At 37.3% G+C, this 15,273-nt stretch overlaps 1 protein-coding gene across 1 annotated transcript; it reads right to left on the bottom strand.

Annotated features, from left to right (window-relative positions):
- Positions 1 to 9,839: 9,839 nt before the first annotated feature.
- Positions 9,840 to 11,669, bottom strand: LOC120417246 (2-hydroxyacyl-CoA lyase 1). The gene is made up of 2 exons (XM_039579205.1): positions 10,306 to 11,669; positions 9,840 to 10,245 (listed from the first exon to the last, which is right to left on the bottom strand). Exons 1-2 carry the CDS (start codon positions 11,664 to 11,666, stop codon positions 10,026 to 10,028), a joined length of 1,581 nt encoding a protein of 526 aa, XP_039435139.1. The 5' UTR covers positions 11,667 to 11,669; the 3' UTR covers positions 9,840 to 10,025.
- Between the last annotated feature and the right edge of the window lie 3,604 nt (positions 11,670 to 15,273).

Below are 15,273 nucleotides of genomic sequence, written 5' to 3'. Positions count from 1 at the left end.
CAACTAAAATAAATACAAATAACATTTTCCTGTACCGTCACCTAAAGTGAAAGCTTCTAAATTGAACCCATGTACTAGTTTAGTTGCTATGTGTCTGTTCTAATCGAAATCAATAAAAAAAATCTGAATTTTGTGCAAAACTTGGCTAAAATCACTTTCCTCATATGATGATATTATTGTTTACGTCTTATGTGTTTAGCTTTTTTTTAATACATTTTGATTTTTTCAATGAAAATAAATATGATCATGAAGTATCAAACATAGATTATATTACACAAGAAAATATTTAAAACTTATGATTGCAAGAAAATCGTTTTAATCGATTTTTAACCTGTACAGTAGCCTGTCCCATTTTGAGGTCATGTCGAGGAATTTCAGGTGCTCACTTCTTAAATGATAGATTATGATGTTAGGAACAATGTTTTCTTAGACAAGAAAAAATAATAAAATACTTTCTCGCACCCCCTAGTCGATTTACTGAAAAAAGTCACTTTTTTGAACAAATTTTCTAAAATCGCTTGGAATCAATACAAAAACTGTTTCGATCAGGTGTGTATTATCTTCAAACGATAGGTTTTTGTCCATAGATTAAGATGCACTATCAATATTGGACCAAAATTTAAGTTTTTGGACTCTCCCAGGCGGATTTGTGTCGAAAAAATCGTTTTTTTTTCGAATTTTTTTTCAGAAATGTTCATTTAATTTAGGGTAGCCTATTTTTCCCAGTAAAACCAATACATGCAGCTTGTAGGAAATTTAATGGCGAACATTTTTCCCTCTGAGAAAATGCAATTTCGACACTCCAGAGCCGAGATATTTGAGTTTTAGTGAGGAAAAAAGTGCCAATTTTCAAAATTTCTCAGAATTCAGAAGCAAGGCCTACTAATTACACGATGTAGCAAGCATATGTCTCAAAGGTCAGGGTATGCTTTTTATAGTAATTTTGGCCACTAAATCCGAATCTGAAATCAAATTTCATGTAAACAGTGATGTTTTGGAGCTACACCCTTTTGGAATGTTATTTGCGTGTTTAAGAGGCAGTTTTTGTAAATATTGCTCGGTTTGTTCTAGAGGTCGTATCGAGGTGCTCCGATTTCGATGAAACTTTCAGCGTTTGTTTGTCTATACATGAGATGAACTCATGCCAAATATGAGCCCTCTACGACAAAGGGAAGTGGGGTAAAACGGGCATTGAAGTTTGAATTTTCCGAGGATTTCGAATATGACAAAAGTGAGACTAAAAAGTGCCGCTATGGATGCCTACAGGACAATAACAAACGTTGTGAAATGTTTGTTATAGAAAAATCGAAAAACTATGAGATAAACTGCGATTGGCCAAAAAGTTATTACCGTAGGCTTATAGTCCATGAAATTCCCAAACTTTTGAACTAAAAGAGTATGGGTGTTGGAGTCTGTTGCAAAAAGATATTGAGGTTTAAAAAAAAAACCATTTTAACAGTAATTTGCAAAGCTATGAGAAAAAGTTAAACCAATCCTGGATGTCTATGGCTCATTTTGAAGTGCTTCAATAGACCTTTCGAATGCATCTAAGAGAGTTGGAATTGATGGAGTTTTACTAAAATGCGAGCAATTTTAAGATTTTTTATGTTTTTTGGACCTCAAACTTCAATGCCCGTTTTACCCCACTTCCCTTTGTCGTAGAGGGCTCATATTTGGCATGAGTTCATCTCATGTATAGACAAACAAACGCTGAAAGTTTCATCGAAATCGGAGCACCTCGATACGACCTCTAGAACAAACCGAGCAATATTTACAAAAACTGCCTCTTAAACACGCAAATAACATTCCAAAAGGGTGTAGCTCCAAAACATCACTGTTTACATGAAATTTGATTTCAGATTCGGATTTAGTGGCCAAAATTACTATAAAAAGCATACCCTGACCTTTGAGACATATGCTTGCTACATCGTGTAATTAGTAGGCCTTGCTTCTGAATTCTGAGAAATTTTGAAAATTGGCACTTTTTTCCTCACTAAAACTCAAATATCTCGGCTCTGGAGTGTCGAAATTGCATTTTCTCAGAGGGAAAAATGTTCGCCATTAAATTTCCTACAAGCTGCATGTATTGGTTTTACTGGGAAAAATAGGCTACCCTAAATTAAATGAACATTTCTGAAAAAAAATTCGAAAAAAAAACGATTTTTTCGACACAAATCCGCCTGGGAGAGTCCAAAAACTTAAATTTTGGTCCAATATTGATAGTGCATCTTAATCTATGGACAAAAACCTATCGTTTGAAGATAATACACACCTGATCGAAACAGTTTTTGTATTGATTCCAAGCGATTTTAGAAAATTTGTTCAAAAAAGTGACTTTTTTCAGTAAATCGACTAGGGGGTGCGAGAAAGTATTTTATTATTTTTTCTTGTCTAAGAAAACATTGTTCCTAACATCATAATCTATCATTTAAGAAGTGAGCACCTGAAATTCCTCGACATGACCTCAAAATGGGACAGGCTACTGTACAGTCAAGACTAGATTATCCGTTGTCTTATTTTTGATTGTTGGGCGTTAGTATGACCCCTAAACTACTTTAAAGTGATTCAGAATTTGTAAATACAAGATGGCGACCAAAATGGCGGTGATGAAATATAGAAAAAAATGCATTTTTTTAATTCTATAGGCAACAACCTTTCAAATTTCACTAAAATTGGGTAGCAGAACTCGAATTTGATGTTAAAAGTAAGAAAATAAACACATTTTTTTGTTTGTGATTCGATTATCCGAAGTTCCATTGAAACATTCGGACAACCCAACTTCGGATAATCGAAACTTTGGATAATCGAGGCTTCGGATAATCGAGTCTGGACTGTATTATGATGTATATTTTCTTGTATTTTTTTTTGCTCTTCTGAAGCACACAAAAAACGCAATAATTATGTTGAAAGAAACTGTTGATCGGATTTAAAAAAATGAATTCGCATATTCGTTAAAATAAAGTCATTATTTATAAAAAAAAACTCTCTAAGAGAATTTGCTACAGTGACAATGAATTAACACTCAACATAAAATTAAAAAAAAAAGAAATGAGGTTTTGAAATCGTCCTTCTTTTGACCTGCCGTTACCCAGCCAAATCAGCGGGTAAAAAACTGAAAAGTCTGGACAAAAGTGCGAGACCCTCGGACGCCGAATGTATTAAAAATGTTCTGCAAAATGCATGCAATCGGGGCTGGCGTCTTCCGCGAATAAAAATATACTAGCCCACTTTTTTGTGCCAGCCGTGGTGCATTTTAATGCAATTTCCAGTCAATGACCCTTAAAGACGGAATCATTGCATGTATGTTGCTAAGATCAAGTTATTTCGTTTAAAATAGATAGAAACATAAGGAAAATTAATGCAAAATAATCCAGTTTTACGTTTCAACATGATTAACCTACATTTCTAGACTGTTCTAGTTAAAGCTCCATGATCATAACCATAGTCTGTTAATTACGTCTCTCCAATATTCTGTCCCCAAAGATATCGATAGCCGATGACAGCACTAAATATCGTCCCATCATCCCTCGTGCCAAAAGAAAGTTGATGCCTATCAAGATATTCAATTTCCTTTGCGTGGCCACCACACAAAACTTTTTCCCGAATGACTCCCCCAAGCAAAAGGAGGGGTTCGCAAGTACGGCCGGTGATGATAATGCTTTTCGCTTCTGACGTCATCGAAAGTGAGCCAAAGTTGTTCTGTCCATGTTCTGGTAATATTCGTTCTACGTCACGGAAGGAAATTTTGCTTCAATTGTGACCAACGGAAGAGTTGAAGTAACAAAGTGGTGCAGAAAAAATAATATCAATTCACAGTTGCAATCTGCATTTTTTTTTTAAATATCATATTGCATTGCGTCACATGAAATATGATTTTGAAAATTGAAGCCATTCTTTTGGGAATTCGTTAGGCATGCAGCAGATGTTTGTTTAATTCTTCAGACATTACGTTTTTACAGCAGCATTATGTTGGAATTCAAATTTATGTAGCTTTTCATAAGTAATAAAAAAAAGCAATTGATTACAAAATTAACAGAAATCAGGATCGAGATTTTACCATTCTCCTTCATCAATTCAAAAAAATGCCCCATAATTGAACTCTGATAGCTAGCTGGCTGTTGGCACCATCAAAAAGGGGGAAAACTGCGCACTCACCAAATGGATCTGTCACATATCGCGTCACATAAATATATGGCTGAAATTCAATAACTCTGTATCGCTTTCGGGCCCGATATCCTTCGCATTCATGCTGCGGATTGAATGCCACCCGTAATTACGCCCGCTGGGAGTAAATTGAGAGATATTGTTCCACCGATAAATGACGCCGATTTCTGATTGTAAATTTATTACGCATTCAGGCTCAAAATGGGACGTAATTGGTTTGAAATGAACAACTTCATTCGTCGGATTAATTTTTCAACGTGTGGTTTTGAATGTTTTGGCAATATTTTTGAATAGATTTTACCAATACTTACCTTATTTTTTCCTTGCATTTATCTCGAAAATGTTTTTTTTTTTGCACATATAAGCAAAAACAAATATTCTTAAATTTTGTATGAACTAGAATAAAGTTTTGGTCCCTATGCCCTGGTTATGGTCAAGGGTGGGGGGAAGGGGGCGCTAATAAATTTTTTTTTAATTATAAGTCATTAAACTTTAAAAAATAATGTCGATATTTTTTAATCAATCATAAAATTTTGAAATGTTCCAAACAAGCGATTTTATTCCTTTCAAAAAGTTACTGTTAATTATACAATATTAATACAAATACAGTGGACTCTCTCGTTGTCGATATTGAAGGGACCGTCGAGGGAGGGAGTTATCAAATTATATGTAGAAAAATCAAAGCAATCTTGTTGAAGGGACTGACAAAATTATAGACAGCGAGAGCAATATTGATATCGAGAAGATCGACAGCCAGCAAGTCCACTGTATTGGGAAGAGCAGTACTTTTCACAGAACTTACATTTTGTAACACTGAAAAGCGAACCAATAATTTACGAGTGTTGGAAAATAAGGGCTAATTAGATGACAGTCACAAAAACTCATTTTTCACAAAATTTAAACTTAAATACCGTAAACTGGGGTGACTTTGATAGCCCGGGGTGACATTGATAGAAATTTGATTAGGCTACTAATTTTGATACATCCAATGTAACGGTCGCATTTTTGCATATATGTTCGATAATAAGCTATCCCTTAATGCTTACATACTTAAAATTCTCAAAAATGTTCAAATATTAATTTGACGGGCATTTGAAAAACCTATCAAAGTCACCCCGGGCTATCAAAGTCACCCCAGTTTACGGTACCTAAGCTAAGTTCAATTTTCTAAGTGAAATGATTGTAAATAGGCCATTAACTAGGTCACGGGTCCCCCACAGACCGTTATTATGAAAAAAAAAATTCCACCCAAACCAATGATTGGACACGGTACCTGGGACCATTCTGCACCTCTGGGCTGAGTTTCAAAAATTTTGCCGGCAGAAATTTTGAATACGGTCAGTTTTAGCGTTTTGAGGAGACATTAGGGAGCAGAAAGCAGAAAACACGTTATTTTAAAAAGGAAAAATGTTGTTCTAACTCAGTGTTTTTTAACCGGTGAGGAATTCCCCCCTGGGGGGGAATTTGACCATTCTTGGGGGGGAATGATGGTGCAAAAGAAATCCAATGTTTTTGAAGCATTTGCAAAATACATCACAACCAATCACAAACACCTGATTTTTTATGAAAAAAAAAACAACTATAGATAATTTTTCATCAACTTAATCTTAAAAAGTTTATAATGAAACAAGCCTTACCCGACAAACCTGCCTTTTTTTTCGTTTTTTGACGTTTTTAACTTTTTTGCTTATTCAGCCTCCTGTGATCAAAATTTGATTTTACGTAACTTTTCCCATACAATCTGCAGATTTTCCGGAATCGGTTCCAGAGTGGCCAAAGTTGTCACTTTTTGGCGTAAGAACCTTCCTTGGACTTATACGAATCCAACGCAACAAAGAGCACCTCGATCCGACGCTCCGTATTGAACTGATTCGCGTTCGAACAAAACCGTCGAAATCTATATATATAAAAAACAAGCCTTACCCGACAAACTTCGTTCTGCCTTTTTTCTTTTGTTGACGTTTTTAACTTTTTTGTTAATTCAGCCTCCTGTGATCAAAATTTGGTTTTACAAAACTTTTCCCATCCTATCTGCAGATTTTCCGGATTCGGTTCCAGAGTGGCCAAAGTTGTAAATTTTTGGCGTAAGAACCTTCCTTGGGCTTATACGAACCCAACGCAACAAAAAGCACCTCGATCCGACGCTCCATATTGAACTGATTCGCGTTCGAACAAAACCGTCGAAATTTTTTATATATATATATAGATTACGACGGTTTTGTTCGAACGCGAATCAGTTCAAAACGGAGCGTCGGATCGCGGTGCTCTTTGTTGCGTTGGGTTCGTATAAGCCCAAGGAAGGTTTATACGCTAATTAATTGACAATTTGTCCACCCTGGAACCGATTCCTTAGCATTTGCAGATTGTATGGGAACATTTACGTAAACTCAAATTTTGATCACAGGAGGCTGAATAAGCAAACAAGCTATACGTCAACAAACGAAAAAAAAGGCAGAACGAAGTTTGTCGGGTAAGGCTTGTTTTTTATATATGGGTCATTCCACCCGGAGCGGAACAGCACTTGAAAATTACCATCTCCGATTCTGCTCAAATTTGGCAGAGCTGTTGAGACTATCAAAACATGCAAAAATCCCGAATTTCATCCAAATCGGACCACCCCCTCCATTTTTGTACCCTCCCAAAAAATCGACTTTTTGGCGATTTTTGAGCAAAACCCCTATCTTCAAACGACGATAACTCAGGAACCGCAAATCTTAGAGGGTCGGTCTTAGACTCAATTTTGAAGGAAATTGGACGTAGAATCCATTTCCGTGATCAAAATTTAGATTAAAATATGTTTTCTACCTGTATTGCGCAATTGAAAACTTTAAATGGCCGTATCTCAAAACAGCCCTATTTATTTTTTAAATTTGACCTCACCATCGTATTCCCCGGCCAATTTTACATAAGAATCACTTATCGACAGAAAGGAATATGTTTCGTTCCAGAGATATCGAATTTTAAAGTTTTGAGTATTTGAGATTACCTAAATTAGCTACACTCGCCGCATCTGCTAGAAGCACTTGGGCGCGTTGATCAATAATTACTACCTGGTGATGAATTATTTTTATTTTTTTATACGATTTTGAGATAATTAATCCCTTGAACAATCTTTTTTTTTGTTTAAGAATTAATTATTGGGTAATTTTAAATGCATTGTTTTTCCTGATCTCAGTGTCTTTAAACCATATTAAGTAAATTTTGAACTTTTAATATTTATTTGCAAATGCTACAGCGTTTTTACAATTTCATATCATTAGGAAAAATATGAAAATAATATAATTTCTTTTTTTCCTAATTCCTAATTTCTTCTTTCATTTAAAGCAAGAATAAATGTAGAGCTGGCTGTAGTAGATGAAAAAATTCTCATGGGTTGCCATGTGCGGTAGCGAAATAGTGCCATTCAGCAAAAACTTCAAAATCTGCCATACGGTTTGAAAGATTGATCATATAAAACCGATTTTTTATATTGTGAGCCAGTTTCATCTGAATAATTGATAATTTTTTTTCAATTCTGATACATTTAATTTCAAAAACAAAAACATATTTTTCTGATACATGTGGACACAGCTGCATCGTCTTCCAAGATTTCGAAATGATTGACAAACAAAAAAAAATCAAAAACAAGAAACCAACACAACTGAATTTGATCTTAATCAGATCATAAATCAAATTAATCTTTGTGATTTTCTCACATTTTTCAGTTTTATACTTTGGCGTCATCCATAAAGTATGTCACGCTCTAGGGGGGAGGGGGGTCTGAGCAAGTGTGACATTGAGTGTTGTAAGTATAGGAAAAGTGTGACAAAGGGGGGGAGGGGGGGTAAATTTTGGCTGATTTTAGCGTGACGTACTTTATGGATGAAGCCTTTCTTTTTTTTCCAGAAATCCTCCTCCTTAATCATGCTTCACGAGAGTTTAATTCATGTTAATTCATAATTTTTAACACGATAATGTATCGTACACTTTTTCTTAAGAAGTGTTACTTACAAGATCAATTGCAATTTCCTGCTAGCTCTGTGTGAATTCCATTCTGCCCTGTATTGCGTGTCATTCTTGCTCTGTCCTGTGGGCTAGCACATAAATGCACCGTATACTTTTTTTTTAATTTAAGATTATACAGCAGTTTCCTACTAATTAACTAATGATTATTTGGGATGAAATCTTATTTCAATAAATAAACAGGTAGCAGTTATTGATCAACGCGCCCGAGTGCTTCTAGCATATGCGGCGAGTGTAGCTAATTTAGGTAATCACAAATACTCAAAACTTTAAAATTCGATATCTCTGGAACGAAACATATTCCTTTCTGTCGATAAGTGATTCTTATGTAAAATTGGCCGGGGAATACGATGGTGAGGTCAAATTTAAAAAATAAATAGGGCTGTTTTGAGATACGACCATTTAAAGTTTTCAATTGCGCAATACAGGTAGAAAACATATTTTAATCTAAATTTTGATCACGGAAATGGATTCTACGTCCAATTTCCTTCAAAATTGAGTCTAAGACCGACCCTCTATGATTTGCGGTTCCTGAGTTATCGTCGTTTGAAGATAGGGGTTTTGCTCAAAAATCGCCAAAAAGTCGATTTTTTGGGAGGGTACAAAAATGGAGGGGGTGGTCCGATTTGGATGAAATTCGGGATTTTTGCATGTTTTGATAGTCTCAACAGCTCTGCCAAATTTGAGCAGAATCGGAGATGGTAATTTTCAAATTTGCATTTTTTCTTGCACACTTCAGGTGGAATGACCCATATATAGATATAGAAGATAGCTGGCAAAAAATTCTTTAAAGTTCTTTAAAATGTGATAAAGATTATTAAAAAAATATTCTCGAGATTTTGAAATCTTTTCGATCATAAGAAATTATTTAGTCTTAAATATTTTTACAGACTCACAACTCACACAAAATAAGTTCTGTGTTCAATCGTGAGTTCAAATCTGATTAGCTCTTAATTTTTTTATGTGCTAAATTTTATTGTTAACAAGAGCAGTAAAAAAAACATATTTTGTGAGGTTTCTCATTCCATTCAACATTTGCAGTTCAACAAAATAGTTACTCGAAAAATTAGCTGTTTTTTTGTGACTTAAGTAGTTTTTTTGTTTTGCTTGATTTATTTATTCATGATATGAAATATTCAATAATTCATCAAATTTTGATATTTGTGTAACAACTTTTTGTTAGTTCAAAATCTTGAAGAGGGGGGGGAGAGGGGAATAAGATTCTTACAAATAAGTCAAGGGGGGAATGGAACGAGAAAGGTTGAGAACCACTAACTGTAAAAATTATCTAGAGGCTGCGTTATTGCAGATTCAAAAATAAATTAAATTTTCCATAAAATTACATGCCTCCCAATTTTTTTACTTTTGAGTAGCGAGATATGTCAATGATTTAGAACCATTTTTTATGAATAATATGATTTTTTCCGGGATTTTGAGCACGTCATCAAATCGGGCAAATTGACCTCAAATTCATGATCAGGGACCAACATTATCGCCTAAAGCTTAGTTTCCCGGAAATCCCTCCACAAGGACCGGAAATTTGTAGCGAGTGTAGGGACACTTTGCATAGACGCCCTTGTTCCTATCATGTCACTGAGGGTATGGAGTGACAAGAAATTAATAAGCGGAGTAAAAGTGGATCAGTGGATTCTCAGGAAATGAAACAAAAGATAGATGAATAAAAATACTCATTTAACATGTTTAACATGATTTCAAAACCTAAACCACCAGTCAACCCCTGTTAAGACAATACTAACATTTGAATGTGCTTTTCTATAGTCTTGTAAGTAATAAACGCAAAGTGCATCGCACTTTTTCTTCTTTTCCCAAAAACAAAACTTTGCCTTCCTCCCCACAGCTCACAGCTTCGACTCGGTCAGCCACTGGAAGTCCTGGGGCTTACGGTCCGCCTGCGGACTAATGATCACGTTGATGATGGTGGGCCGATCGGTCAGGACGAGCGCCTCCTTGACGGCCTTCTGCAGCTCGGGGATGGTGCGCACAAAGTGGCCCGTCGCACCGAACATGCCCATCATCGCCTCGTAGTGCGTCTCGACGGCCAGGGCCGTTGGTGGGGTTCTGCGGATTGAGATGAAGTTAGATGAACTGTTGGTGAGAAGTTTGTTAAGGGATACTTACACCTGGGTCAGATCACCACCGGATCGCATGTCATCGTACGTTTGCTTATCGAAGCCAGAGTAGATGCCTCCGTTGTTGACGATCACGATCACAACCGGCAGCTGGTAACGCATCATCGTTTCGATCTCCATTCCGGAAAAGCCAAATGCGGAGTCACCCTCGACGCAGATGACCTTCTCTCCCGGGAATCGATCACGGCAGACCAGCGCAGCAGCAATGGCAAATCCAGGTCCAACGCCCATGGTTCCGAAGGTTCCAGCGTCCAACCGATGCCGGGGCCATTTGTTGTGCAGGAAGGTTCGCCCAATGTCCATGGTGTTGGCACCCTCACTGACGATAATCGCGTCCTTCGGAATCAACTCCTGCAGATGATGGAACACTGCGTGGTAGTTCAACGGTACCTTCACGTCCTGCGCCATCTTGTCCACGATCTTACGATTCTTGTCGCACTTGGCTCTCAAATCGACCCACCAGTCGTTCTTGTTATCAAACGTGAAATGCATATTGGCCAGTTCATCAATCAGCTGTTCCGTAAACGGAACAATGTCCGACTGAACAGCGACCGAGCTCAGCACACTGTTGTGCAGCTCCTCCGGATTCAGATCAACCTGGATGATCTTAACTCCTTCGCTGTACCGCGGAGCTCGTCCAAAGTGGAGCATCCAGTTCAAGCGAGCTCCCAGCAGCAGAATACAATCCGCCTTCTGCAAAGCCAAAGTCCGAGCCGGAGCCACACACTGCGGATCCAAATCAGGCACTACTCCCTTTCCCATCGGCGTTGGCAGGAATGGCAAGTTCGTCTGGTGCACCAACTGACGCAGATGGAGCTCCGCCCTGGCGTAAGCCGCTCCTTTCCCAATGATGATCAACGGCCGCTTTGCATTCGCCAACAGGTGCGCCGCCTGGCGGACACACTTCTCGCTCGGGAACGCAATCGGCGGTTCCGGATGGGCGTACTGCTTTGGAACCTTTTCCTCTGGGACGCGAGCTAGCAGCAAATTACCAGGGAAATCCAGATAAGCCGCTCCCGGTCGTCCGTAACAAGCCAGTCGGACGGCTTTCTCAACGTGCTGCGGAATCAGCGTCACCCCAGCAGGTCGGGCAGAGTACTTGCAGTAGGGACGACTCAGCTCAACCTGGGGGCACTCCTGGAATCCACCGATTCCCTCGTGGTCCTGGAAGGTCGATCCACCGATGACGAGCAGCGGCCAGCAGTTGACCTGGGCGTTGGCCATGCCACCGGTAACGTGCAGCAGTCCCGGACCGGATACCACCAGGCAGACGCCCGGCTTGCCGGTGAGGTAGCCAATGGCCTTAAAAGGAAAGAGTTTTATGAGATCTTCAAACATTATTAACCCCATTACTCAACCAATCGGGAAGATTCTTTTTTTTTTTGCGTGATTTGTAACGATGTCTTTATGAGCATACTCGGAGAAAAATCATTTCCAAAAATCGTGAACAAGCGTTCATGAAATTCGCGCATGAAAAAAGAGTTCTTTTTGCATAATACGTTTAAAAAAAAAACCTACCATGGAATTTGTACTTTTTGTTCGTGGTTCCGGATTTCATGAACGCTTGTTTTCAATTTTGGGAACCGACTTTTCTCCGAGCTTCACAGAACTCAATTTGATCAAATCTGAAATTTCTGTGACCAAAAACATCGTTCCTACTTTATTTAGTGTAAAAAAAACTCAGATAAGAATTTCCCATACAAAAGTCTAGGCAAATTATCCCGAGCAGGTGGAAATAACTCAAGAATAACAAATTTTGATACGATTTAATAACTCATAATAACACGAGAAGATCAAACCCTGTTATTATAACTCAGATAATAACTGAGAAATCGTACTGAAAATAACTGACATTGTTATTATTTTTTCTTGCAATAACAAACCAATAACAAACTAATAACAAAAAATCAAAACAAACGGATAACAAAACAGGATCGAAATAACATAAAATGGTATTAGATTTCATTCAAAAATTTCAATCAATAACAAACTGATAATAATAATGATGATAACACAATAAGTTATTACTAAATCGACGGGGCAAGAAGATTTTATAACAAACTTTAACTTGTTATCAAACTATTATCCATGGATCGATTCCATAAGAAAACTCAATAACAGGATTTAGGATAATTGCCTATTTGTTATTGAAATGGTATTCTCCCTGTTATTCCCACCTGCCCGGGATACCCTTTATCGGCCCATTTTTGTTGTCGGCTTATCAAAACTATGATCATGCATTACAGCTTTCATAAAGTGTTTTTGACTACTTCAAAGTAATAAATAGCTCAAATAAAAGTAAGCACACAACTTTCTATTGTCAATGTTTCTAAAAATGTTTTTGAAAAGCGTAAACTGCAAATATGACGAAAATAGATAAATTTCCCCTTTTTAAAACAGGTATAGGGGAAGGTGGGGCAAGACGACCATATGGGGCAAGAGGAACAATCGTTCGTATGGTCGTTATTTTTACAATTTTGATTATTTCCAGTATGAGGAATTGTTGCTAGCAATGCAATTAGCTGATTCAACTACCACATAACCGCCAAAACGACGTAAACGCCACGGAGCATAATATTTAATGTAGTTTTTCTCAAAACCTTTGTTTTCTTATAATATTTGGAAAGTACAAAATAAGGCTTAGGGTTCGTTTTAAGGCTCATTTTATCAAAATACTATTTTTCCTAAATCAGTAGTGTCCCTACCAATGACTCGCACCTATTATAAACTGCCCATAATTGAAAATTCGGCTATTATGCCAAATCAAGTATTCCGAGAAAAACGCGTTTTAGTGTTTGTCACTAAATCTCCGTCAAGGCAATTTCCCATAAGAGTGGCATATTAGCCGTTTGGTTTTTCGCATCGGCAGCCAAATCTAAACACTATTTTAGTGAAATTCAAGTTTCAGAAGATGCGTTGGAACATCCTCTACCACCTGGTGCTAATAACTCGTTTTTGTCAAAAGTGGATATTAGCCGTTTTTTCAATGGTGGGCAGTAAAGTATGATTTAACTTTTGGTTATTTTTGTTGAGAGCTTTTGAAAAATCTTGTTCAGGTGGGGCAAGTGTACCATATGGATTTTTAGTATGAAAAAAAAATCGAATTGCTGCAACAACATATTTTATTGGGAAATAAATACAAAAACGAACTTAAAAACTGATAAACAATTGTAAAAAAAAATGTCCTACCAAAATATAGTGATATTATGAAAATTTCCTTTTTATCATCTTAGTAATATTTTTTTTCTTAAAAGCGATCAAATTTTTAGTAAAATATTATTATTTAATCCAAAAATGAAAGAAACGTTTCAAAAAATCTTAATCTTATGTATCTAAGTGATAACAGTTCAATTGTTAGCAAATTAACATGTTGTTTCATGCATTGTTCCTCTTGCCCCAACGGGTTGTTCGTCTTGCCCCACTAGTTGAGTAGAACGTACGAAAAATACATTTTTTGCCTTTCTTACTAAAGAAAGGTATAGTGTTTGCTTTTGGCTCCGACTCCAATTCAAGCTTCGTTCTCAAATCATTTCTCGAGAAATATAAATTCGAAAAATTTGCAAAAAATCATTGACGATCGATTTTCGACGCCCGATCGATTGACAATGACAGAATTGGTCTACCTACAATATCCGAATTTTGGCGCTTAATTTACTGTAGAGCACGCGTGACGTCCGTGTGTGGTAAAAAAGTGCTCAATTTTGTGGTAGGGGGTTTCTCAGAGCCCACATTATGGATTTAAGCTCTCTTGGGCGCATTTGAAAGGGGATGTGCTGAACCTGAACCAGTTCCATACCAAATTTGAATTTATCCATTTTTTATGGGGACTCGGAGTGTGTTTTCACCAAATCAGGCGGTTTTCAAATGAAAATTCGGTCGAAAATTGAAGTATTGAAATCGTTTATTTATCCAAAAAATTGCATTTTTCCAGCCCTACATCCTCCCAAATTTTCATCCATGTCGGTAATGTGGTTCTTGATTTACAGCTTGTGGACTAATTCACTGTGAGGGGGAAAAACCCCTAAAAAAGGTAAAAGCCAATTTTCACCAAATGCCAAAACTATTCCTTTGGCATTTTATCTAATTTTTTTTCTCCACATCATAATCTAGACCATACTCGATGTTCTGAAACAAATTTGACCTCATTCGGATTTACCGTTCAGATTTTAGAAAATTTCCATTTTTGCCTTTCTTACTAAAGAAAGGTATAGTGTTTGCTTTTGGCTCCGACTCCAATTCAAGCTTCGTTCTCAAATCATTTCTCGAGAAATATAAATTCGAAAAATTTGCAAAAAATCATTTTCGACGCCTCGTCGACAAGTTGTCAAGTTGAGCTTCACATGCAGACGCGAGCAATGCTGGCGCGTGATGCTGGCGCGTATATATTGTTGATACTAGATTACCCCCTTTTAGTGCAAGTTGCTTTATCGATTGCTCGTTCATCACACATCGCCTATCATTATTTTCTATGCTAAGCTTCAGTGAACGCAAACTAGACGCAAGCAGCTATCTGTTCTGAAGCCTCATGCTCATTCTTTTGCCTTTCTTTTTTGTTTTGCTCATTCTCTGATCGAACTCTGAGCGAACGAATTTCTGGTGAGCGTCCAAGCTACGCCAGTGACAACGCACATCGCGGGTTTGGTTTTCTAGCTTCGTTACTAGCCTTTTTGTGTATTAGTATTTTTGTTCATCGTACCAGCGCACCAAGGTGGTTTATTCGGTACGTTTGCGTTTGTCGTAGTGAAGTCCCACCGAGCGCTCAGCCGTTGTATGCTTCCCAATCCTAAAAACGCCTAAATGCATACTACATACTCATGCATACTTATTGAAAGCTCACAATTTTGCCTAACGCCTAAATGACAGTTTAGTGAATTACAGTAGGCGTTTCAAAGCTTTCAAGAACATTTATGCGGCTTTACCGTTACATCGTTGTTTACAACACGGCAAATTCTCGAGT

This window comes from Culex pipiens, chromosome 2 (assembly GCF_016801865.2).
Source record: "Culex pipiens pallens isolate TS chromosome 2, TS_CPP_V2, whole genome shotgun sequence".
NCBI classification, from domain to species: Eukaryota; Metazoa; Arthropoda; class Insecta; order Diptera; family Culicidae; genus Culex; species Culex pipiens.
This window is presented reverse-complemented; position numbering and strand designations above follow the sequence as displayed.

Coding starts and splice junctions, on each gene's coding strand:
- LOC120417246 (XM_039579205.1), bottom strand. CDS start 11,666: ATGGGGTTAATAATGTTTGAAGATCTCATAAAACTCTTTCCTTTTAAG. Junction 10,246..10,305: donor GGTGGTGATCTGACCCAGGT/GTAAGTATCCCT, acceptor CTCAATCCGCAG/AACCCCACCAACGGCCCTGG.